At 40.2% G+C, this 25,433-nt stretch overlaps 1 protein-coding gene across 1 annotated transcript in view; it reads left to right on the top strand.

Moving 5' to 3' along the window:
• The window catches only part of NEK10 (NIMA related kinase 10), a 1,556,164-nt gene that overhangs the window by 1,087,725 nt on the left and 443,006 nt on the right, over positions 1-25,433 (top strand). Inside the window, exon 26 of the mRNA XM_053715742.1 lies at positions 17,807-17,890. Within this exon, the coding sequence (XP_053571717.1) occupies positions 17,807-17,890 (84 nt within the window). The remainder of the gene's footprint in view (positions 1-17,806; positions 17,891-25,433) is intronic.

Here is a 25,433-nt window from a genome sequence, read left to right as displayed (position 1 = left end):
AGACACTCCCCCCTCCCCCTTCTTTTGCATATGAAAAGACCCTTTACACAAACAGGAGCAAGCTGGAGAAGGTAGCTGACGGTATTCAAATAAAACTTTGGTGCTTGGTTAGGAGTCTGAAAATCAGAGCAATGTTATTTAAAAATAAGCAAAATTATACATTTTTAAAAAAAACAAACTTTATGGGCTTTATAAATAGATCATCTACAAAACATTTATGCAAAGAAAAAATGAGTGTATAATGGCCCTTTAACTAGTGTTTGCGATGCGGGAGTGCGGCGGTTTAGGGGTTAATATGTTTATTATAGTGGCGGCAATGTCCGGAGCGGCAGATTAGGGGTTAATAAGTATAATGTAGGTGTTGGCGATGCTGGGGGCAGCAGAATAGGGCTTAATAAATATAATGTAGGTGTCGGCAATGTCGGGGGCGGCAGATTAGGGGTTAATAAATATAATGTAGGTGTTGGCGATGTCGGGGGCGGCAGATTAGGGGTTAATAAATATAATGTAGGTGCCTGCAATGTCGGGGGCGGTAGATTAGGGGTTAATAAGTGTAAGATTAGGGGTGTTTAGACTCGGGTTTCATGTTAGGGTGTTAGGTCTAAACATAAAATGTGTTTCCCCATAGGAATCAATGGGGCTGCGTTACTGAGCTTTACGCTGCTTTATTGCAGGTGTTAGACTTTTTCTCCGCCGGCTCTCCCCATTGATGTCTATGGGGAAATCGTGCACGAGCACGTAGAAACAGCTCACCGCTGACTTAATCAGCGCTGGTATTGGAGTGCGATATGGAGCCCAATTTTGCTCTACGCTCACTTCTTGCCTTTTAACACCGGGTTTGTAAAAACATGTAATACCAGCGCTGTAGGTAAGTGAGCGGTAACAATAACATGCAAGTTGGCACCGCACCCCTCATAACGCAAAACTCGTAATCTAGCTGTAAGTTACAAAAAACAAACACTAAGTTACAAAAACAAACAAACCACAGTATCAAAAATAAAAATGAATTACACCTAATCTAATAGCCCTATCAAAATAAAAAAGCCCCCCCAAAATAAAAAAACCCCTAGACTACAATAAACTACCAATGGCCCCTAAAAGGGCCTTTTGCGGGGCATTGCCCCAAAGAAATCAGCTCTTTTACCTGTAAAAAAAAATACAAACATCCCCCAACAGTAAAACCCACCACCCAACCAACCAACAAAAAACTTAATCTCCCCATTGCCCTGAAAAGGGCACCTGTATGGGCATTGCCCTTAAAAGGGCATTTAGGTCTCTTACATGCCCAGACCCTACTCCAAAAATAAAACCCACCCAAAAAACCCTTAAATAACCCTAACACTAACCCCGACAATCTACTTACAGTTTTTGAATTTCTGCTTGAAAGATCCATCCAGCCGGCAAGAAGTCTTCATCTGGGCGGCAAGAAGTCTTCATCCATGCAGCCTCTTCTATCTTCATCCATCCGGCGCAGAACGGGTCCATCCTGAAGACATCTGGTGCAGAGTGGGTCCATTCTGAAGACATTCAGCGAGGAGCTCTTCTTCAATACGGTTTCCGCCGTAAACTGGATCTTGAATGCAAGTGACATCATCCAAGATGGCGTCCCTTGAATTCCTATTGACTGAAAGTTTCCAATCATCCAATAGGATTAGAGCCGCTAAAATCGCTGATTGGAACAGCCAATAGGATGAGAGCTTCTCAAATCCTTTTGGCTGATTGGAACATCCAATAGGATTTTAGTGGCTCTAATCCTATTTGCTGATTGGAACCTTTCAGCCAACAGGAATGCAAGGGACGCCATCTTGGATGACATTACTTGCATTCAAGATCCAGTTTATGGCGGAAAACGTATTGAAGAGGAGCTGCCCGCCAAATGTCTTCAGGATGGTCCCGCTCCGTGCCGGATGTCTTCAGGATGGACCTGCTCTGCGCCGGATGGATGACGATAGAAGAGGCCGCATGGATAAAAACTTCACCAGCTCGATGAAGATGGAAGAGGCTGCCCAGATGAAGACTCTTGCCGGCTGGATAGATACTTTTAAGCGGAACTTCAAAAACTGTAAGTGGATCATCAGGGGTTAGTGTTAGGTTTATTTAAGGTTTTTTTTAGGTGGGTTTTATTTTTAGAGTAGGGTCTGGGCATGTAAAAGAGCTAAATGCCCTTTTCAGGGCAATGGGGAGATTAGGTTTTTTAGATAGGGTTTTTATTTGGGGGGGTTGGTTGGTTGGGTGGTGGGTTTTACTGTTGGGGGGTGTTTGTATTTTTTTTTTTACAGGTAAAAGAGCTGATTTCTTTGAGGCAATGCCCTGCAAAAGGCCCTTTTAAGGGCCATTGGTAGTTTATTGTAGGCTAGAGGGTTTTTTATTTTGGGGGGGGCTTTTTTATATTGATGCAACATAGGACGTTTCTATTTCTTTATTATTGTCTCAAATAAAATGATTTATTGTGTTAGAGCATTTAGTTATTACACTGTTGCTTGCATCTGTTTAATCAGATGGAGCAAACAATTGTATTCCTTGTTGAAGAGCATACCTAGGTAGGCTCAGGAGCAGCATTTTACTACTGAGAGCTAACTGTCTCTTTTCACTGGTTTACCTGATGTGTTCAGATAGCTCACTGAAGTACATTGTTGCTCCTTTAACAAAGGCTAACAAGAGAAAGAAAACAATTTGAAAATAGACATAAAAATGAAAGTTGTTTAAAATTGTAACCTCTCTGAATAAAGACCTGTATGTTTTTGAGAGATAGATAGAAAGATAGAAATATAAATAGATAGAGATATAGAGATATATAGAGATAGAGAGAGATATAGATATATGCAACATTTGGTTTAGCACACCTTACAAAAAGTTTATATATACAACTTTGGGAGTGCTGCCAATATGACCCAGTAATTACTCAAACAAAAAGGTATCAGAGCACATCCATTTTGAAAAGCACAACATATTTTTTGAACTGCTGCGAAAAATTGCCTGCAAACAACATCAAGGAACAACTATTCTTTTTAAATAAAATTGGGATCTTAGTCACACAATATGGCCATATTTTGCTTAGCCAGTCACCACTTACAAGGTGCCCCAATATAGACTGGTCCTAACACTACAGTCATTTGCCTCAGAGGACTCAATCATTCCTGCTTTTACTCTTCATAATAGAATGAGACTCCCTGGCTTAGTATTCACAACTCTATTACACTGCCATGAGCACATCTGAGCTTGGGTGGGGTGCTTTAACCAATGGGAGATGGTCAGTCTCCTTGATTATGGTTTAATACAAATGCAAAATTTGGTTTAGCACACCTTACAAAAAGTTTTATATACACATCTTTGGGAGTGCTGCCAATATGACCCAGTAATTACACAAACAAAAAAGGTATTGGCACACATCCATTTTCAAAAGCAATATATATATATATATATATATATATATATATATATATATATATATATATATATGTGTGTGTGTGTGTATGTAAAATGGAGAGTATATCGCTGTGTGTATGTGAGAGGGAGTGTATATCTCTGTGTGTATGTGAGAGGGAATGTATATTTAAAGTGCAACAATTTTGTCATGTCAATAAAAAAGAGGTGATATGAAATTTTCTAATTAATATCTTTTTATTCCTTGCTGTTTTATTTTGAAAACAAGACAAATGTGTTGACATCATTAAACTGATTTTATTAGAAATTGTCATTTTAATATAGATTTTTTTTTTTACATACATTCATTTCTCTTGTTAAGTGTATCCAGTCCACGGATCATCCATTACTTATGGGATATTAACTCCTCCCCAACAGGAAGTGCAAGAGGATTCACCCAGCAGAGCTGCTATATAGCTCCTCCCCTAACTGCCATTACCAGTCATTCTCTTGCACCCAACGAATAGATAGGATGTGTGAGAGGACTGTGGTGATTATACTTAGTTTCATACCTTCAATCAAAAGTTTGTTATTTTATAATAGCACCGGAGTGTGTTATTCCTTCTCTGGTAGAATTTGAAGAAGAATCTACCTGAGTTTTTCTATGATTTTAGCCGGAGTAGTTAAGATCATATTGCTGTTTCTCGGCCATCTGAGGAGAGGTAAACTTCAGATCAGGGGACAGCGGGCAGATTAATCTGCAAAGAGGTATGTAGCAGCTTATTATTTTCTGACAATGGAATTGATGAGAAAATTCTGCCATACCGATATAATGTAAACTCAGCCTTAAATGCAGTAGCAGCAACTGGTATCAGGCTGTCATGTATGTATATTTTACACTTCAGTATTCTGGGGAATGGCACTTCACTGGAATTATACTGTATGCATAAAACTTTAGCCTAATTTGCAGGGACTAGCAAAAGGCTTTTTAATAACACTCAATTTATTAATGTTAAACGTTTTTTGCTGGCATGTAAAATCGTTTAATTTTCTGAGGTACTGGGTGAAAAAATGTTTTGGGCACTATTTTTTTCCACTTGGCAGTCGTTTTATTTAATTTATGACAGTTTACTGATCTCTCTCACTGTTATGTGTGAGGGGGAGGGGCCTTTTTTGGTGCTTTTGCTACGCATCAAAAAATTCAGTCAGAAGTTTATTGTCTTCCCTGCATGATCCGGTTCATCTCTACAGAACTCAGGGGTCTTCAAAACTTGTTTTGAGGGAGGTAATCACTCACAGCAGAGCTGTGAGATTGTAGTTGACTGTGATAAAAAAACGTTTATTTCTGTATTTTTTTTTTTTTTTCTGCTATCAGGGTTAGTTATCCTTTGCTAATGGGAGCAATCCTTTGCTAAAATTGTGTTTTTTACAAAGATTTGATGCTATAACTTTTCAGTTTATTAATTTTCAACTGTCATAACTTTTTCTGTGCTTCTTATAGGCACAGTACGTTTTCATATTATAGTAAATTACTTGAAAAGTATTTCCAAGTTGCTAGTTTATTTGCTAGTGTGTTAAACATGTCTGATTCAGAGGAAGATATCTGTGCTATATGTGCTAAAGCCAAAGTGGAGCCCAATAGAAATTTATGTACTAACTGTATTGATGCTACTTTAAATAAAAGTCAATCTGTACAAATTGAACATATTTCACCAAACAACGAGGGGAGAGTTATGCCGACTAACTCGCCTCACGTGTCAGTACCTGCATCTCCCGCTCGGGAGGTGCGTGATATTGTAGCGCCGAGTACATCTGGGCGGCCATTACAAATCACATTACAGGATATGGCTACTGTTATGACTGAAGTTTTGGCTAAATTACCAGAACTAAGAGGTAAGCGTGATTACTCTGGGGTGAGAACAGAGTGCGCTGATAATATTAGGGCCATGTCAGACACTGCGTCACAATTTGCAGAACATGAGGACGGAGAGCTTCATTCTGCGGGTGACGGTTCTGATCCAAACAAACTGGATTCAGATATTTCAAATTTTAAATTTAAGCTGGAAAACCTCTGTGTATTACTAGGGGAGGTGTTAGCGGCTCTGAATGATTGTAACACAGTTGCAATACCAGAGAAAATGTGTAGGTTGGATAAATATTTTGCGGTACCGGCGAGTACTGACGTTTTTCCTATACCTAAGAGACTTACTGAAATTGTTACTAAGGAGTGGGATAGACCCGGTGTGCCGTTCTCACCCCCTCCGATATTTAGAAAGATGTTTCCAATAGACGCCACCACACGGGACTTATGGCAAACGGTCCCTAAGGTGGAGGGAGCAGTTTCTACTTTAGCTAAGCGTACCACTATCCCGGTGGAGGATAGCTGTGCCTTTTCAGATCCAATGGATAAAAAGTTAGAGGGTTACCTTAAGAAAATCTTTGTTCAACAAGGTTTTATATTGCAACCTCTTGCATGCATTGCGCCTGTCACGGCTGCAGCAGCATTTTGGTTTGAGTCTCTGGAAGAGACACTTGAATCAGCTCCATTAGATGAGATTACACACAAGCTTAAAGCCCTTAAGTTAGCTAACTCATTTATTTCAGATGCCGTAGTACATTTAACTAAACTTACGGCTAAGAATTCCGGATTCGCCATTCAGGCACGCAGAGCACTGTGGCTAAAATCCTGGTCAGCTGACGTTACTTCTAAATCTAAATTGCTTAATATACCTTTCAAAGGGCAGACCTTATTCGGGCCCGGGTTGAAAGAAATTATCGCTGACATTACAGGAGGTAAAGGCCATGCCCTGCCTCAAGACAGAGCCAAACCTAAGGCTAGACAGTCTAATTTTCGTTCCTTTCGTAATTTCAAAGCAGGAGCAGCATCAACTTCCTCTGCACCAAAACAGGAAGGAGCTGTTGCTCGCTACAGACAAGGCTGGAGACCTAACCAGTCCTGGAACAAGGGCAAGCAGGCCAGGAAACCTGCTGCTGCCCCTAAGACAGCATGAATCGAGGGCCCCCGATCCGGGAACGGATCTAGTGGGGGGCAGACTTTCTCTCTTCGCCCAGGCTTGGGCAAGAGATGTCCAGGATCCCTGGGCGTTAGAGATCATATCTCAGGGATACCTTCTAGACTTCAAATTCTCTCCCCCAAGAGGGAGATTTCATCTGTCAAGGTTGTCAACAAACCAAATAAAGAAAGAGGCGTTTCTACGCTGCGTACAAGATCTTTTATTAATGGGAGTGATCCATCCGGTTCCGCGGTCGGAACAAGGACAAGGGTTTTACTCAAATCTGTTTGTGGTTCCCAAAAAAGAGGGAACTTTCAGGCCAATCTTGGATTTAAAGATCCTAAACAAATTCCTAAGAGTTCCATCGTTCAAAATGGAAACTATTCGGACAATTTTACCCATGATCCAAAAGGGTCAGTACATGACCACAGTGGATTTAAAGGATGCTTACCTTCACATACCGATTCACAAAGATCATTACCGGTATCTAAGGTTTGCCTTTCTAGACAGGCATTACCAGTTTGTAGCTCTTCCATTCGGATTGGCTACGGCTCCGAGAATCTTCACAAAGGTTCTGGGTGCTCTTCTGGCGGTACTAAGACCGCGAGGAATTGCGGTAGCTCCGTACCTAGACGACATTCTGATACAAGCTTCAAGCTTTCAAACTGCCAAGTCTCATACAGAGTTAGTACTGGCATTTCTAAGGTCGCATGGATGGAAGGTGAACGAAAAGAAGAGTTCTCTCTTTCCACTCACAAGAGTTCCCTTCTTGGGGACTCTTATAGATTCTGTAGAAATGAAGATTTACCTGACAGAAGACAGGTTAACAAAGCTTCAAAATGCATGCCGTGTCCTTCATTCCATTCAACACCCGTCAGTAGCTCAATGCATGGAGGTGATCGGCTTAATGGTAGCAGCAATGGACATAGTACCCATTGCACGTCTACATCTCAGACCGCTGCAATTGTGCATGCTAAGTCAGTGGAATGGGGATTACTCAGACTTGTCCCCTACTCTGAATCTGGATCAAGAGACCAGAAATTCTCTTCTATGGTGGCTTTCTCGGCCACATCTGTCCAGGGGGATGCCATTCAGCAGGCCGGACTGGACAATTGTAACAACAGACACCAGCCTACTAGGTTGGGGCGCTGTCTGGAATTCTCTGAAGGCTCAGGGACAATGGAATCAGGAGGAGAGTCTCCTACCAATAAACATTCTGGAATTGAGAGAAGTTCTCAATGCCCTTCTGGCTTGGCCCCAGTTAAAAACTCGGGGGTTCATCAGGTTTCAGTCGGACAACATCACGACTGTAGCTTACATCAACCATCAGGGAGGGACAAGAAGCTCCCTAGCAATGATGGAAGTATCAAAGATAATTCGCTGGGCAGAGTCTCACTCTTGCCACCTGTCAGCAATCCACATCCCGGGAGTGGAGAACTGGGAGGCGGATTTCTTAAGTCGTCAGACTTTTCATCCGGGGGAGTGGGAACTTCATCCGGAGGTCTTTGCCCAAATACTTCGACGTTGGGGCAAACCAGAGAGATCTCATGGCGTCTCGACAGAACGCCAAGCTTCCTCGTTACGGGTCCAGATCCAGGGATCCGGGAGCGGTTCTGATAGATGCTTTGACAGCACCTTGGACCTTCGGGATGGCTTATGTGTTTCCACCCTTCCTGATGCTTCCTCGATTGATTGCCAGAATCAAACAGGAGAGAGCATCAGTGATTCTAATAGCGCCTGCATGGCCACGCAGGACTTGGTATGCAGATCTAGTGGACATGTCATCCTGTCCACCTTGGTCGCTACCTCTGAAACAGGACCTTCTGATCCAGGGTCCCTTCAAACATCAAAATCTAATTTCTCTGAAGCTGACTGCTTGGAAATTGAACGCTTGATTTTATCAAAACGTGGTTTTTCTGAGTCAGTTATTGATACCTTAATACAGGCTAGGAAGCCTGTTACCAGAAAGATTTACCATAAGATATGGCGCAAATACTTATATTGGTGCGAATCCAAGAGTTACTCATGGAGTAAGGTTAGGATTCCGAGGATATTGTCTTTTCTACAAGAAGGTTTAGAAAAGGGTTTATCCGCTAGTTCCTTAAAGGGACAGATTTCAGCTCTGTCCATTCTTTTACACAAACGTCTGTCAGAAGTTCCGGACGTTCAAGCTTTTTGTCAGGCTTTAGCTAGGATCAAGCCTGTGTTTAAAACTGTTGCTCCACCATGGAGTTTGAACTTAGTTCTTAATGTTTTACAGGGGGTTCCGTTTGAACCCCTTCATTCCATTGATATCAAGTTGTTATCTTGGAAAGTTCTGTTTTTAATGGCGATTTCCTCGGCTCGAAGAGTCTCTGAGTTATCTGCCTTACATTGTTATTCTCCTTATCTGATTTTTCATTCAGACAAGGTAGTTCTGCGTACTAAACCTGGGTTCCTACCTAAGGTGGTCACTAACAGGAATATCAATCAAGAGATTGTGGTTACATCTTTGTGTCCTAATCCTTCTTCGAAAAAGGAACGTCTGCTACACAATCTAGATGTAGTCCGTGCCCTGAAATTTTATCTACAGGCAACTAAGGATTTTCAACAAACGTCTTCCCTGTTTGTCGTTTATTCTGGTCAGAGGAGAGGTCAAAAAGCTTCGGCTACCTCTCTCTCCTTTTGGCTTCGTAGCATAATACGGTTAGCCTATGAGACTGCTGGACAGCAGCCTCCTGAAAGAATTACAGCACATTCTACTAGAGCTGTGGCTTCCACTTGGGCCTTTAAGAATGAGGCTTCTGTTGAACAGATTTGCAAGGCTGCAACTTGGTCTTCTCTTCATACTTTTTCCAAATTTTACAAATTTGACACTTTTGCTTCTTCGGAGGCTGTTTTTGGGAGAAAGGTTCTTCAGGCAGTGGTTCCTTCCGTATAAAGAGCCTGCCTGTCCCTCCCGTCATCCGTGTACTTTAGCTTTGGTATTGGTATCCCATAAGTAATGGATGATCCGTGGACTGGATACACTTAACAAGAGAAAACATAATTTATGCTTACCTGATAAATTTATTTCTCTTGTAGTGTATCCAGTCCACGGCCCGCCCTGTCACTTTAAGGCAGGTAATTTTTCCATTAAACTACAGTCACCACTGTACCCTATGGTTTTCCTTTCTCTGCATGTTTTCGGTCGAATGACTGGTAATGGCAGTTAGGGGAGGAGCTATATAGCAGCTCTGCTGGGTGAATCCTCTTGCACTTCCTGTTGGGGAGGAGTTAATATCCCATAAGTAATGGATGATCCGTGGACTGGATACACTACAAGAGAAATAAATTTATCAGGTAAGCATAAATTATGTTTTTATTGCCACCAATTTAATTTAACTTTGCTAGGCTTTAACAAAATGCTTAACGTGCTTAGTAGAAGCATGTAAATTCTTTTAATAGTAATAGTATTTCCTTCTTAATGTGAGGAGAGTCCACAGCTTCATTATTTACTTGTGGGAAATACAGAACCTGGCCACCAGAAGGAGGCAAAGACGACACCCCAGCCAAAGGCTTAAATACCTCCCCCACTTCCCTCATCCCTCAGTCATTCTTTGCCTTTCTTCACAGGAGGTTGGCAGAGAATCGTTTTCAGAGTAGTTCCTTATGGAGGGTAGTACCCTTTGAGATGGGACTGGAGTTTTAAGTAGTCTTGTCAGCCTCTCAGTGAGAGCATTGATGAAAGTTAGAGTCTGGACATGCAGGGAGAGTCTTTCTGTGAAATCATCCAGACTCATATAAACAGCTCCTTAAGCAATCAGCGTTGACGAGTTTCGCTGCCTGCTTTCTTTACTCAAGTCCATGTCAGAAGCACTGCTACAATCTGTCAAACTGGAAGGACTGTGTTACTGTTCCACGGCATAGATTCCGGTAAGATCGTTTCATTTTTTACACACATGTTAACGATAGAAGACAGGGTCATAGTGGGACTCCTTTATCTTTGTGGAATTAAGGGTTAATATATCCTGAGGGGGATTATTGAACAGTGGGGTTTTTAACCATATTTGTTATGTGATTTCGACTGCTGATGTGTAAGAACGTACAGGTTATTTTCATTTTTCAGAGCTGCGCAATTTCTTTATATTAAGCTGGCACACTTTTTCCTTAGAAAGCGAGAGTCCTTGAATTTCCATCTAACAGGTTTATACTTTTCACAATGAACGTGAAGAGCCTGTACACATGTATTAAACATGAGAAAGGCATTTCTATCATAATGGAAAATTTGTTAAGTAATAACATATGAACAGAATGTCAGGGTTTGTTTATTGAAGACATGTTAAGACTTATTCTTTTTTGGAACTATTTCTTGTTTCAAGACGAGTGGTATGTTCAATTGAGGGGTACCGCTATGGTCCAATGTTGCCCCATCATATGCCAATCTATTTATGAATGAAATTGAAGAAAGGGTCATCTATGAAAATATGAGATTTAAACAATATGGCTCCGAGTGGTGGAGACATATAGATGATGTCTTTGGCATACTGTATGGTGGGGCAGCATTGGCTCCCTTGAAGAATTTGTGAAGGATTTGAATTCAGCTGTGAACGGTTTAGAGCTGAAAGTCACTTATAGTGAGGAAAGTGTAACCTTCCTAGACACCAAGATGTGTAAAGTAAGTAACAATCTAGAATTTGACTTGTATACCAAGGATACTGATAACAACACCTTACTCAGGTTTGATAGTTTTCATCCAAGGGCATTAGTAGAATCACTACCAAAAAGTCAACTACTAAGAGTTAAGAGAATCGTCAGCAATTAACAAAACCGAAATCTTAGAATTGAAGTAATGTCTAACAAATTTTTAAAAAGAGGTTACCCAAAAAACTAATTGAAGAAAAAAAGATAGATATCCTCAAAAAAGAACAAAAAGAAAAGGAATTTCAATAATAAAGATAACAGAATGGTCTTTATATCTCAATACAGTCCTCTCAGTAATGAGGTATCAAAAAGTATACGTAAACATTGGCATATACTGAGGGACTGTAATGATAAAATACCCATATTTAAAAATCCACCTTTAATGGTCCATAAGAGAGTGAAAAATTTAAGAGATCATCTTGTCAAATCAGATGTAGGCCCCAGTAAAAGTAATATACAATCCTATATCAGTAATAAAAACTTTGGCTCATATCCCTGTCTAAACTGTATGAGTTGCAGTTCTATAATCAGGGGCAAATATTTTTATCATCCTCACAATGGTACTCAGTATAGAATCAATGGATTTTATACATGTGAAACTACACATGTGATATATCTTATTAAATGCCCATGTTCCCTGATATACTTAGGCGAGACCACCGTAAAGTAAAAGGCAGAATGAGCCAACATCGCTCTAATATACGGTGTGGAAATACTGAAGCACCAGTTTCCTGTCATTTTATTGAAAAGGGCCACAATATTAGCCAGATGAGATGGCAAGTTATAGATCACATAAAAATACAAAGGAATGGTCAAGACAGGGAAAAGTTGCTCAGACAAAAAGAAACTTGGTGGATACATAAATTAGAGACTATGGTCCCAAAAGGCCTAAATAGAGAGTTTGACATGTCTGTATATCTGTAATTGCTTAGTTTACTGTTACAGTTATTAATTAATGAATAATTTAAAAGAAAAAGCATAACTACATTTTTTCCCCCATTGTTATATGTGCACAAACATTCTATACCCAACAAAATAGTGTATATATTGTTTTTAAATTAGAGTTAGAATTTGACAATAAAGATTGTAATATAAGGTTTCACCACTAGGTGGAGGTATAGATACATGAAATCTAGGAAATTGGCCATATGGCGCCAAACATAAGATATAAAAGTTTGTAACAGAGTGTGTTAACCCATGCATGATTAAGGGGTATTAACCCTGAAACGTCGCTTTTATTTTATGTCCTAAATAAAGACTTTTGTACTTTGAGTGCTGTGGACATCAATTATATTGTGGACTCACTTTTTCCTTAGCAGGGGCAGGTCCTGCTTGAGCCTCATGTTACAGGGAATGGTCGCTTTTTTTTCCCTGCTTCCGATTCCTGACCGGGTGTCTACGGAGAGGAGCATCTTCTCTATCTGTCTCGGTCATAGGAGGTGGTGAGTTCCACAGCCATTGGGGTTATAAGGTGCCAGTTGTGTTTCCTTTTCTATAATTTGATATAGACGAGTTATGGATAGGCTGACCATATTGCCGCTTTAAGAAGGAACACATATGAAAAATACATATGTGAGGGTTCTTATACAAAACATTTCTTTAAACAGCCCTGAAAACAGCCCTGACATATGTATTTTTCATATGTGTCCCTTTTTAAAGCAGCAATATGGTCAGCCTAGTTATGGAGGATTCTGATATTTTAGAGGGGGATCCCTCCGATACAGAATTTGATACCTGTGTATATTGTGAGGAGGCCCGGGTAATCCAGCCCTCTCAATTATGTTCCATATGCCACAATAGAGTGTTCTCATCAACCAATGTTGAGATGTTAGAGACCACTGAACCGTCCGCCTCTGAGGACTCTTCGTCCAGTGAGGTGTGTTCCCTAGATTCTGTTCCTACATATGCAATTTTCCCTAGTTCCGAACCTCCTTCGCCTGTAAGGGGTTTGTTTCCACCAGAGGTTACTACGCAGTTCTGCATGGCCATTTCTACGACCTTAGCCATGTTATGTATTCCTGCTTACGCGTAAGCGAAGGGTTAATCCAGGCTCTCCTGCCTAAGGACATTTGTGTAAAATAACGATTGTGTCTGATCAGTCCTCTGGGGATGTGGTTCCCTCTGAGGCTTTAGAGGGAGATCCTTGAGGATCGGAGTCTGCTAACTTGGGTCCTCCGACTGTGGAGGGCTTAGCATTTAGATTTAGATTGACACGCCTGTGTTTACTTCTGAGAGAGGTTTTGGCAATGTTAGAGGTTTCCTGTACTGATCCGACAGCTGAATCTCAGTCCTCTAAATCAGATAATGATCTTAACTAGATGAGTGGAGGATGGTGATATTCCTTGTCGTCTTGTTTTACTTTTTGTTTTATTGTTTATTTAGAATCCCAGTTTTGAGCTCTATGGTGAGTTGTGTTGTTTGACAGGCCAGACCTGTTTTTGTTTGCACACTCCTTTCAGCTTATCACGTGTGGGCGCTTGCCTATTTTCTTTTACTTTGCTATTCCATCCTGGATAGTTTTTTTGTTTTTAGAGCTCTGGGTTGTTTAGAAACTCTTCTTAGAAAGATGTTTCATCACATGGGATTGTTGATACTATCGACTTTGATGGTCGAGATTGTTGACTTCCGGTGGCAGCTTCTAGATTTCTACTCGGGGTAATAGTTCCCCGATATTTGCGAGAAGAATGTTAAGCCTCAGAGCTTAATTTCTTTAATTTGATTATTCAGTGGTTCTAAATTTGCTGGAACTTAAGTTGTTTTGTTTTAGCCCTGGAGTGTTCTGGAAGATACTTTGTATCCTAGATGACACGCCTGTTGTGGATACTAGTTAGGTCTGTTCCTTCTTTCTACTTAAGATTTTTTTTTTTTTTCTAGATTTCTGGTCGAGGTACAGCAGGCCCATTTATCCTAGTTAACAGGCTGGACCTGTTTAGATATTATCTTGGTTGGGTGCTTGATACTGGATCATATGGATATAGGGGTCCTAGAGACCGGGACTAGGCTTCTTTTCTGGACAATTGTCTTGTCAGAGAAGGGGAAGTTTTTCAAGTGACCTTTGGAGTTATTGTCCCGGAAATTATTGCACTGCAGGAATATTTTCTTCCACTGTTGGTGCATGCCCTAATAGGGGGAGGGTCTTCCCGTCCTAATTGGGTTCTATGATTTTTAAGCAGAGCTTATTAGTTCTCCATTCCTTTGTTAGGAAGAAGGATGATTTTCCCGTTTTATCCTTTTTGTGCAAATTCAGTTCTTAGGAACCGTATCTTACAGTAAACCTCATTCTGATCTGGGGTTTAAGGTGGCAGTATCCTGCTTCCAGATTTTACAGTAGTTCCTGGGTCTCGGCCTTTCTTGGTTTCTTACCTTCGCCTGCTAATAGACTTTTAGGAATGTTTTTGTGTCTTTTTGATCCTCAGAGTTGAATCTACACCTGAGTTGCTGGTGTCGACACCAGGGTAGATCTGGATGCTGTTTTGTCTTAGGAACAGGGATTTTTTTTATCTATCCTGCCTAGCAAGCTAAAGACTTAGAGTTGAATCCTGCTGTGGCAGTTTTCTTTAAATCCTGAGATCTTGTTAATTTACCCATTGGGTTATGCCCTCCAGCCCCCTTCTGGTCTTTGTTGATGCGGGGGTGGAGTGTGACATACACAGCCCAGGCCGTGACTTTGGCATGGGGTTGGTGAATCTGTCTTAACAGACTTACATGAAATACCGGTGGGGGAAATCAATCCCAGTGTTCCGTTCAGATCTCCCTGTTCTGAGAAATGTTTTTCTTAGTTCTCCCGGGGTGGTTTTGACCTTGTCGCTTCCTTGTCTGTGGGGAGAGAATGTCCTATGGAGGTCTGTGGTTTGGGAGTTTCCTTCCGATTATACCTTTGGTTCCTCAGCGAGCATTATGCTTGGAGGATTTGGTCCTCAGGGTTCATACCAGTTGGGGCCTCTTAGTGGGGAGAACTTCTTTTGGAGAAGGAGAGTTCCTCCTGCTAAACGATGGGGTCTCGTGTTGGTGGTGGGCGGAGGCCCACATCTGCTCATTGCCAGCGACCCTCTCTATGAGCGTACTCTTTAGGATCGGATGTCCCCTACAATCATTCCCTGCTCGAATGTTTGTATCGGAAGGGGAAACCGATCAAGCTTTCAAGGCGCCAGTGTTAGCTCCACCGCATCTGTAGCAGAAGGTGAGTTTGAACCCAGGTGGGGCTCCGGCCTTTTCATTCTGAATATGCTAGACATCTAGCATTCCTTAGAGGTTTCTTTTCAACCTTCTTCTCTCTCGGCCATGTCACTCTTTGTTGTGGATGGTTGCTCCTAGCAGGAGCAGGCATCAGTGAGGCGGTTTGCTCCGTTTATATCTAGAGCTGTGTCGCAGTTTTGGGGCTTCGCCTCCATGAAACTTGTTACAAGGATCTGCTGGAGCAGGGTCCTTGTGTTCATCACAATGCTGACTGCATGGAATTGCACGCTTAGTCTTAGCCAAGAGAGGTTTTTCTGAAAGAATTGTTCATACTTTTGTTCTTGTTCATAAGCCGGTGTATTGTTGCATCTATCATAAGGGATGCAGGATCTACTTCTTCTCGTATGTAGAGCAGGGATTCTCCTGGCTTAAGGCCAGGAGTTCTAGGATCCTTTCTTTTCTCCAGGATGCTCTGGAGAAGGGTCTTCTGTTAGCTCCCTTAGGGGACAGATTTCATCCCTATCTGTTTTATTGCTTGAGAGGCTCACAGAGCTTCCAGATGTTCAAGCTTTGACTAGATCAGGCCTGTGTTTAGTGCTCCTCCTTGGAGTTTACATCTTGTTCTAAGTTTTGCAGAAGGCTTCATTTGGGCTTATGTATGGAGTTGCCGTTAATATTTTCTTTCATGGAATGTTCTTTTTTCTTCTGGCTATTGCTTCAGCGCACAGAGTTTCTGAGATGGCTGCCTTGCAATGTGAGGTCACTTACCTAGTTTTTCTTGCGGCTAAGGCTGTTCTCTATGGGTTTGGTATTCTTCCTATGGTTGTTTCAGATCGCAACATCAATCAGGAGATTGTGGTTCCTTCCTTGTGTCTTAATCTTTCCTTTTTCGGGGGAGCGGTTATTCATAACTTGGATGTGGTTCGGGCCTTGAAGTTCTATCTTCAGGCTATAAAGGAGTTTTTGTCAGACTTCTTCCTTCTTTGTGTCTCTTCTGGGAAGCGTAAGGGGAAGGAAACATTGTCCACTTCCTTGTTTTTCTGGTTAAGGAGCATGTTCGCTTAGCTTATGAGTCAGCGGGACTCAAGCCTCTTCAGAGGATTAAGGTTCATTCAACTAGAGCTGTGGCTTCCTCTTCGGTTTTTGAGAATGAGGCATCTAGGGATCAGACTTGTAGGGCAATTACCTGGTCTTCCTTACATATTTTTTCTAAATTTTACATATTTGCTGTTTTTGCTTTTGCAGAATCAGCTTTTGGGAGAAAGGGTTTTGCAGGCTGTGGTGCCCTCAGAACAGGGTCCGTCTTTCTTTTTACCCTCCTGTTTTCATTCAGTGTCCTCTAGAGCTTGGGTATATGTTTCCCGCAAGAAAAGGAATGAAGCCGTGGACTCTCCTCATATTAGGAAGGAAAACATAAATTATGCCCACCTGATAATTTCCTTTCTTCTGTATGAGGAGAGTCCACGGCCACAGCCCAAATTCTCCGTAGGGCGGACTTAAATTTGGTTTTGTTCTTCTGGCACCATTTACACCCTGATGTTTCTCCTACTGTTCCTTGTTCCCTCGGCAGAATGACTGGGGGATGAGGGAAGTGGGGGTGGTATTTAAGCCTTTGGGTGGGGTGTCTTTGCCTCCACTTGGTGGCCAGGTTCTGTATTTCCCACAAGTAAGGAATGAAGCTATGGACTCTCATCATACAGAAGGAAAGGAAATTATCTGGTAAGCATAATTTATGTCATAATATTTTTTCTGCGGCACTCTAAAAGATGCAGTTTTTATTGCTTAAAAAAAAAAAAGCTAGGTAATTACTTTTACCTTGTATCTATGCCTCTGCAGATGACCCCTTATCTTAGTGCTTTTAAAATGTTTAGTTTCAGCCAATTAGTTTTGAGATTCAGTTAGTATTTTTGGTTGCATCTTAATTTACATAGGTTACATAGTAGAAGGTTAAAAGAAGATAGTAGTCCATCAAGTTAAACCTATACAAATCCTTTAAGCTCCATTTGAACTTAAAGGGACAGTCTACTCCAAAATTTGTATTGTTTCAAAAGATAGATTATCCCTTTATTACTGATTCCCCAGTTTTGCATTACCAACACTGTTATATTAATATACTTTTTACCTCTGTGATTACCTTGTATCTAAGCCTCTGCAGACAGCCCTCCTATCTCATGGCTATTTACAGACTTGCATTTTAGCAAATTAGTACTGGCTCCTTCATACCTCCACAGGAGTGAGCTCAAAGTTATCTATATGGCACACATGAATAGGCAGTGTCTTGCTATGAATAGCTAATACAAATGCATGAGATAAGAGGCAATGTGTAGGGGTTTAGAAACAGGCAGAAATGTATAAGTTTACACTGGTTTAAATGGGTTGAGTCATCTGAGGGGTGGGACTTAAATAAAGAGGTGTGGTCTAATGCAAGTGTGTGTGTAATATTGTGAACCTTTTAATTTAAAAAAAAAAAAAAACATGATTAGAGGGCACTGGTTTAAATGGGCGAGCCATCTGAGGCTTAATTGTAGGAACATTTTAATGTGTGATGTTTCCTATATGTAGTATCTAACATTTATAATTTTCGGTTGCAGATGTCTTTTCTCAACTCCATGATGAACTTGACCTATCTGATGTTTCTAGTCATTCTAGTTCAAGTTTGAAAGGAGGCAATACTGGTAAGGCAATGCACTTTTTATTTTAAGGTTAATACATGTTTCTTGATTTTTTTTTTCTTCAGTTCAATACTTGTATGTTTATATAGCCCACCATTTATTAAATGGTCATTAACCCCTTAAAAACTGTGACGTACCCTGTATGTCACTGATTGTTAAATGATTGTCTGGCTGTAATAGCGTGGGTGTTGCCGCTAGCGACGAGACCACACTGTTGAAATACACATCCCCATAAAAATACCAATGAGGTACAAGGTAAGTTGCTGTTCATTAAGGGGTTAAGCACAAAATACATTTAATGCCGCTCCCTGTAATTAAGGGTGCTGCCATTTGCTTCGTCTTTGCAAACATTAGCACAGGAATGCAATAAAAGATGGATTTCAACATAGTGGGATCAATGACTTGAGGATTTGCGAGGAATTACCTCAGTACTATGCTAATGAAATGTAATTAGTGTTTAAAGTGCTATTAAGATGCAAGCAGACAATGTTCCCAGCTAGGGATACTAATGTGATTTCTGTAAAAGAAAAAACTGAGGGGACGCTCTAAAAAAGAAGAAGTGAAAGTGTAAGAATCGTGGTGTGTCTGCTTGGATAAAGGATGTTGTGCAAACAAAGAAAAGAAATTGGATGAAAAACGATATGGCAACTTGTTTCAGTGTGTGGTAATTCTAACCACTGTAATGTGTTCAAGGCAAAATAAAATATTGCTTTAAAATATCATAAGCATATACCAAAGCAGGTGTACAATTTAACAATATATAAATATAGGAATGAAACCCCCAGTGTCCAATATAATTATAAAGTCCAAGTCCTAAAAAAAGAAGGATAAGTGAGAACAAACAAAAGCCAGTCCAATTTCAAAGTAAAAGGATATGGAGACAATCAATAGTTCATAACACACAGGCTTGCTCCGCTTGTGTCCACGGTGTGATGGATCAATAAATCTGTGAGGATACAAAAGCAACAACGGGCGCCAACATAGTGTGAATCAGTTAACATCAACTGAGAAATAAAGTATAGGAAATATACTCACATGTGGAGTGGCACCTTGAACCAACAAGGTGCGTGCAGGCAGGCTGACATTCAGAACCAGCAGTCAGTACGCTGGAGGTTTCACCCGGGAAACCTATGGATTAATGAAGACAGGTGTAGCTTGCGTCAGCTGTAAGTCGTTTGGGAAGCCGGAACACCAATGGAGAGGTGCAAAAAGCTGTGAATACTTTCCCCAAGCAATAATGTTTAAACAGTTAGATTCAAACCCAAATGAACAGATGATGGTCCAAATAAGGAAAAATGTTTTGAATCCAGCAAGAGAAATGAGCATGTAAACAACAGTATAAAATAGCAATGAATCCGGGTCTGTATAAAAACAGAGTGCTTTATTTGCTACGCGTTTCTCAGTCCGTAAAGGACCGTGTTCCTCCAGCTGTTGTTTGTATTAAATGTCATGACAAACTTGTTAAATGCAGAAAATATTTCCTTTAGTAAAGTACCATTACCTGTTGCAGTTCCATCAACATCTAATGTTCAGAGTGTTCCTGATAACATAAGAGATTTTGTTTCTGAATCCATTAAGAAGGCTATGTCTGTTATTCCTCCTTCTGGTAAACATAAAAAGTCTTTTAAAACTTCTCTTTATACAGATGAATTTTTAAATGAACATCATCATTCTGATTCTAATGATTCTTCTGATACAGAGGATTCTGTCTCAGAGGTTGATGCTGATAAATCGTCATATTTATTTAAAATGGAATTTATCCGTTCTTTACTTAAAGAAGTCCTAATTGCATTAGAAATTGAGGATTCTGGTCCTCTTGATACTAAATCTAAACGTTTAGACAAGGTCTTTAGATCTCCTGTGGTTATTCCAGAAGTTTTTACTGTTCCTGGTGCTATTTCTGAAGTAATTTCCAGAGAATGGAATAATTTGGGTAATTCATTTACTCCTTCTAAACGTTTTAAGCAATTATATCCTGTACCGTCCGACAGATTAGAGTTTTGGGACAAAATCCCTAAAGTTGATGGGGCTATTTCTACCCTTGCTAAACGTACTACTATTCCTACGGCAGATGGTACTTCCTTTAAGGATCCTTTAGATAGGAAAATTGAATCCTTTCTAAGAAAAGCTTATCTGTGTTCAGGTAATCTTCTTAGACCTGCTATATCATTGGCTGATGTTGCTGCAGCTTCAACTTTTTGGTTGGAAACTTTAGCGCAACAAGTAACAGATCATGATTCTCATAATATTATTATTCTTCTTCAACATGCTAATAATTTTATCTGTGATGCCATTTTTGATATTATCAGAGTTAATAGAAGAGCTTTATGGCTTAAAACTTGGAATGCTGATATGTCTTCTAAATCAACTCTACTTTCCCTTTCTTTCCAGGGTAATAAATTATTTGGTTCTCAGTTGGATTCTATTATCTCAACTGTTACTGGTGCGAAAGGAACTTTTTTACCACAGGATAAAAAATCTAAAGGTAAAAACAGGGCTAATAATCGTTTTCGTTCCTTTCATTTCAACAAAGAACAAAAGCCTGATCCTTCATCCTCAGGAGCAGTTTCAGTTTGGAAACCATCTCCAGTCTGGAATAAATCCAAGCCTTCTAAAAAAGCAAAGCCAGCTTCTAAGTCCACATGAAGGTGCGGCCCTCATTCCAGCTCAGCTGTTAGGGGGCAGATTACGTTTTTTCAAAGATATTTGGATCAATTCTGTTCACAATCTTTGGATTCAGAACATTGTTTCAGAAGGGTACAGAATTGGTTTTAAGATAAGACCTCCTGCAAAGAGATTTTTTCTTTCCCGTGTCCCAGTAAACCCAGTGAAAGCTCAAGCATTTCTGAAATGTGTTTCAGATCTAGAGTTGGCTGGAGTAATTATGCCAGTTCCAGTTTTGGAACAGGGGCTGGGGTTTTATTCGAATCTCTTCATTGTACCCAAGAAGGAGAATTCCTTCAGACCAGTTCTGGATCTAAAAATATTGAATCGTTATGTAAGGATACCAACATTCAAAATGGTAACTGTAAGGACTATCCTGCCTTTTGTTCAGCAAGGGCATTATATGTCTACAATAGATTTACAGGATGCATATCTGCATATTCCGATTCATCCAGCTCACAGTTCCTGAGATTCTCTTTCCTGGACAAGCATTACCAGTTTGTGGCTCTGCCGTTTGGCCTAGCTACAGCTCCAAGAATTTTTACAAAGGTTCTCGGTGCCCTTCTGTCTGTAATCAGAGAACAGGGTATTGTGGTATTTCCTTATTTGGACGATATCTTGGTACTTGCTCAGTCTTCACATTTAGCAGAATCTCATACGAATCGACTTGTGTTGTTTCTTCAAGATCATGGTTGGAGGATCAATTCACTAAAAAGTTCATTGATTCCTCAGACAAGGGTAACCTTTTTAGGTTTCCAGATAGATTCAGTGTCCATGACTCTATCTTTGACAGACAAGAGACATCTAAAATTGATTTCAGCTTGTCGAAACCTTCAGTCACAATCATTCCCTTCGGTAGCCTTATGCATGGAAATTCTAGGTCTTATGACTGCTGCATCGGACGCGATCCCCTTTGCTCGTTTTCACATGCGACCTCTTCAGCTCTGTATGCTGAACCAATGGTGCAGGGATTACACAAAGATTTCTCAATTAATATCTTTAAATCCGATTGTCCGACATTCACTGACGTGGTGGACAGATCACCATCGTTTAATTCAGGGGGCTTCTTTTGTTCTTCCGACCTGGACTATAATCTCAACAGATGCAAGTCTTACAGGTTGGGGAGCTGTGTGGGGGTCTCTGACGGCACAAGGGGTTTGGGAATCTCAGGAGGTGAGATTACCGATCAATATTTTGGAACTCCGTGCAATTTTCAGAGCTCTTCAGTCTTGGCCTCTTCTGAAGAGAGAGTCGTTCATTTGTTTTCAGACAGACAATGTCACAACTGTGGCATACATCAATCATCAAGGAGGGACTCACAGTCCTCTGGCTATGAAAGAAGTATCTCGAATTCTGGTTTGGGCGGAATCCAGCTCCTGTCTAATCTCTGCGGTTCAAATCCCAGGTATAGACAATTGGGAAGCGGATTATCTCAGTCGCCAAACGTTGCATCCGGGCGAATGGTCTCTTCACCCAGAGGTATTTCTTCAGATTGTTCAAATCTGGGAACTCCCAGAAATAGATCTGATGGCTTCTCATCTAAACAAGAAACTTCCCAGGTATCTGTCCAGATCCCGGGATCCTCAGGCGGAGGCAGTGGATGCATTATCACTTCCTTGGAAGTATCATCCTGCCTATATCTTTTCGCCTCTAGTTCTTCTTCCAAGAGTAATCTCCAAGATTCTGAAGGAATGCTCGTTTGTTCTGCTGGTAGCTCCAGCATGGCCTCACAGGTTTTAGTATGCGGATCTTGTCCGGATGGCCTCTTGCCAGCCGTGGACTCTTCCGTTAAGACCAGACCTTCTGTTGCAAGGTCCTTTCTTCCATCAGGATCTCAAATCCTTAAATTTAAAGGTATGGAGATTGAACGCTTGATCCTTGGTCAAAGAGGTTTCTCTGACTCTGTGATTAATACTATATTACAGGCTCATAAATCTGTATCTAGAGAGATATATTATAGAGTCTGGAAGACTTATATTTCTTGGTGTCTTTCTCATCATTTTTCCTGGCATTCTTTTAGAATTCCGAGAATTTTACAGTTTCTTCAGGATGGTTTAGATAAAGGTTTGTCCGCCAGTTCCTTGAAAGGACAAATCTCTGCTCTTTCTGTTCTTTTTCACACAAAGATTGCTAATCTTCCTGATATTCATTGTTTTGTACAAGCTTTGGTTCGTATAAAACCTGTCATTAAGTCTATTTCTCCTCCTTGGAGTTTGAATTTGGTTCTGAGGGCTCTTCAAGCTCCTCCTTTTGAACCCATGCATTCATTGGACATTAAATTACTTTCTTGGAAAGTTTTGTTCCTTTTGGCCATCTCTTCTGCCAGAAGAGTCTCTGAATTATCTGCTCTTTCTTGTGAGTCTCCTTTTCTGATTTTTCATCAGGATAAGGCGGTGTTGCGAACTTCTTTTGAATTTTTACCTAAGGTTGTGAATTCCAACAACATTAGTAGAGAAATTGTGGTTCCTTCATTATGTCCTAATCCTAAGAATTCTAAGGAGAAATTGTTGCATTCTTTGGATGTTGTTAGAGCTTTGAAATATTATGTTGAGGCTACTAAGTCTTTCCGAAAGACTTCTAGTCTATTTGTCATCTTTTCCGGTTCTAGAAAAGGTCAGAAAGCTTCTGCCATTTCTTTGGCATCTTGGTTGAAATCCTTAATTCACCATGCTTATGTCGAGTCGGGTAAAACTCCGCCTCAAAGGATTACAGCTCATTCTACTAGGTCAGTTTCTACTTCCTGGGCGTTTAGGAATGAGGCTTCGGTTGATCAGATTTGCAAAGCAGCAACTTGGTCCTCTTTGCATACTTTTACTAAATTCTACCATTTTGATGTGTTTTCTTCTTCTGAAGCAGTTTTTGGTAGAAAAGTACTTCAGGCAGCGGTTTCAGTTTGAATCCTCTGCTTATGTTTTCATTAAACTTTATTTTGGGTGTGGATTATTTTCAGCAGGAATTGGCTGTCTTTATTTTATCCCTCCCTCTCTAGTGACTCTTGCGTGGAAAGATCCACATCTTGGGTAGTCATTATCCCATACGTCACTAGCTCATGGACTCTTGCTAATTACATGAAAGAAAACATAATTTATGTAAGAACTTACCTGATAAATTCATTTCTTTCATATTAGCAAGAGTCCACGAGGCCCACCCTTTTTGGTGGTTATGATTTTTTTGTATAAAGCACAACTATTCCAATTCCTTATTTTATATGCTTTCGCACTTTTTTTATCACCCCACTTCTTGGCTATTCGTTAAACTGATTTGTGGGTGTGGTGAGGGGTGTATTTATAGGCATTTTGAGGTTTGGGAAACTTTGCCCCTCCTGGTAGGAATGTATATCCCATACGTCACTAGCTCATGGACTCTTGCTAATATGAAAGAAATGAATTTATCAGGTAAGTTCTTACATAAATTATGTTTTTTTCTCACAATAGACCTCTTACTATTATCCAACACAACACTTTCACCACACTTACTTTCACAGTGAATTGGAATCAGTCCATATCAATACAAAGAACTCACCTATCAGTCTAAAGTTAAGTAAACCAAGATTCTCATACAATCTGTTATCCACAGATAGCTCAACAGACCTAGAATAGGTTTACCATACACAAGGACACAAGTTCGTGTCCACCCCAGAACGAGTGAGAAATTTATTATCGGTTACTGCTTTTTCTCACACTAGACCTCTTATTATTATTTGACACAACACTATCACTACCACTTACTTTCATAATCAATCTTAATTTTTTTATGTGGCCGCTATATATTATACACAGATATATGCCTACTATTAATTATCATACAATACACATAGGGAATTTAGTTTTTTCTGTCCTATCTAGATCGGTTATTACTACTATTTTTTCTCACAATAGACCTCTTACTATTATCTTACACAACACTTTCACCACACTTATTTTCACAGTGAGATCTAATTTCATTTACGTGGCCGCTATATATTATACACAGACATTCGCCTATCACTAATCAGCATACAACACATATAGGGAATTAAGCTATTTCAGTCCTATTTAGAACCTAATAATGTCTATCCAATATTTATTACTATTCTTGTATCTCTGTAACTAGACATGACGCCTTGCAACCAAAAATGTTCTACAAATTGGTACCCTAATAATTTTCGGCTTTTATTTCTTACTATAACTTTGGCATGTGTTGGTACATCTAGACCAATATTACTCCATTTGTTATCATACCTGATTAGCTCTTTTGGACAAGCACATACCTAGTATACATAAGGTTAAGGGTTCAAGCCCAACCTAGAAATCTATTGAAGCTCAAATTATTTATAAGACAAATAAAGCGCTGTTCTCTTTTGGGATTGTTTTTTATGCTATGGCCCAACTATACTATCCATGAAAAGATTACTTATTTAGAATATAAATTTGGGAGATGCTTTCCCAGCAAAACTGTTACAGGTCACATCCATTAGTTACAGGTCACATCTATTAACACAAACATGCGCTGAAACAGTCTAACATGCGCTAAAATAGTTACGGGCACAGCTTTTAATTTGTAATTTTATGACATGTATATGTTTTTTGGATATTACTCAATATGACACTTTTATTGCATTGTTTTTAATAACAACAATTTTTTAATGTTAATGTCTGGAGATGACCTCCAGATTAGATTCCGGGTCATCATCAGGTATAAATTAGTCACCTTTGAAACTGCTTTTGTACATGCCTGAGGAAACGGTCCTTTACGGACTGAGAAACGCGTAGCAAATAAAGCACTCTGTTTTTATACAGACCCGGATTCATTGCTATTTTATACTGTTGTTTACATGCTCATTTCTCCAACATTGGTGTGTCCGGTCCACGGCGTCATCCATAACTTGTGGGAATATTCTCTT

Source organism: Bombina bombina, chromosome 5, assembly GCF_027579735.1.
Source record: "Bombina bombina isolate aBomBom1 chromosome 5, aBomBom1.pri, whole genome shotgun sequence".
In the NCBI taxonomy this organism is placed as follows: Eukaryota; Metazoa; Chordata; class Amphibia; order Anura; family Bombinatoridae; genus Bombina; species Bombina bombina.
The sequence above is the reverse complement of the archived record's forward strand: the minus strand, read 5'-3'. Positions and strand labels throughout refer to the sequence as shown.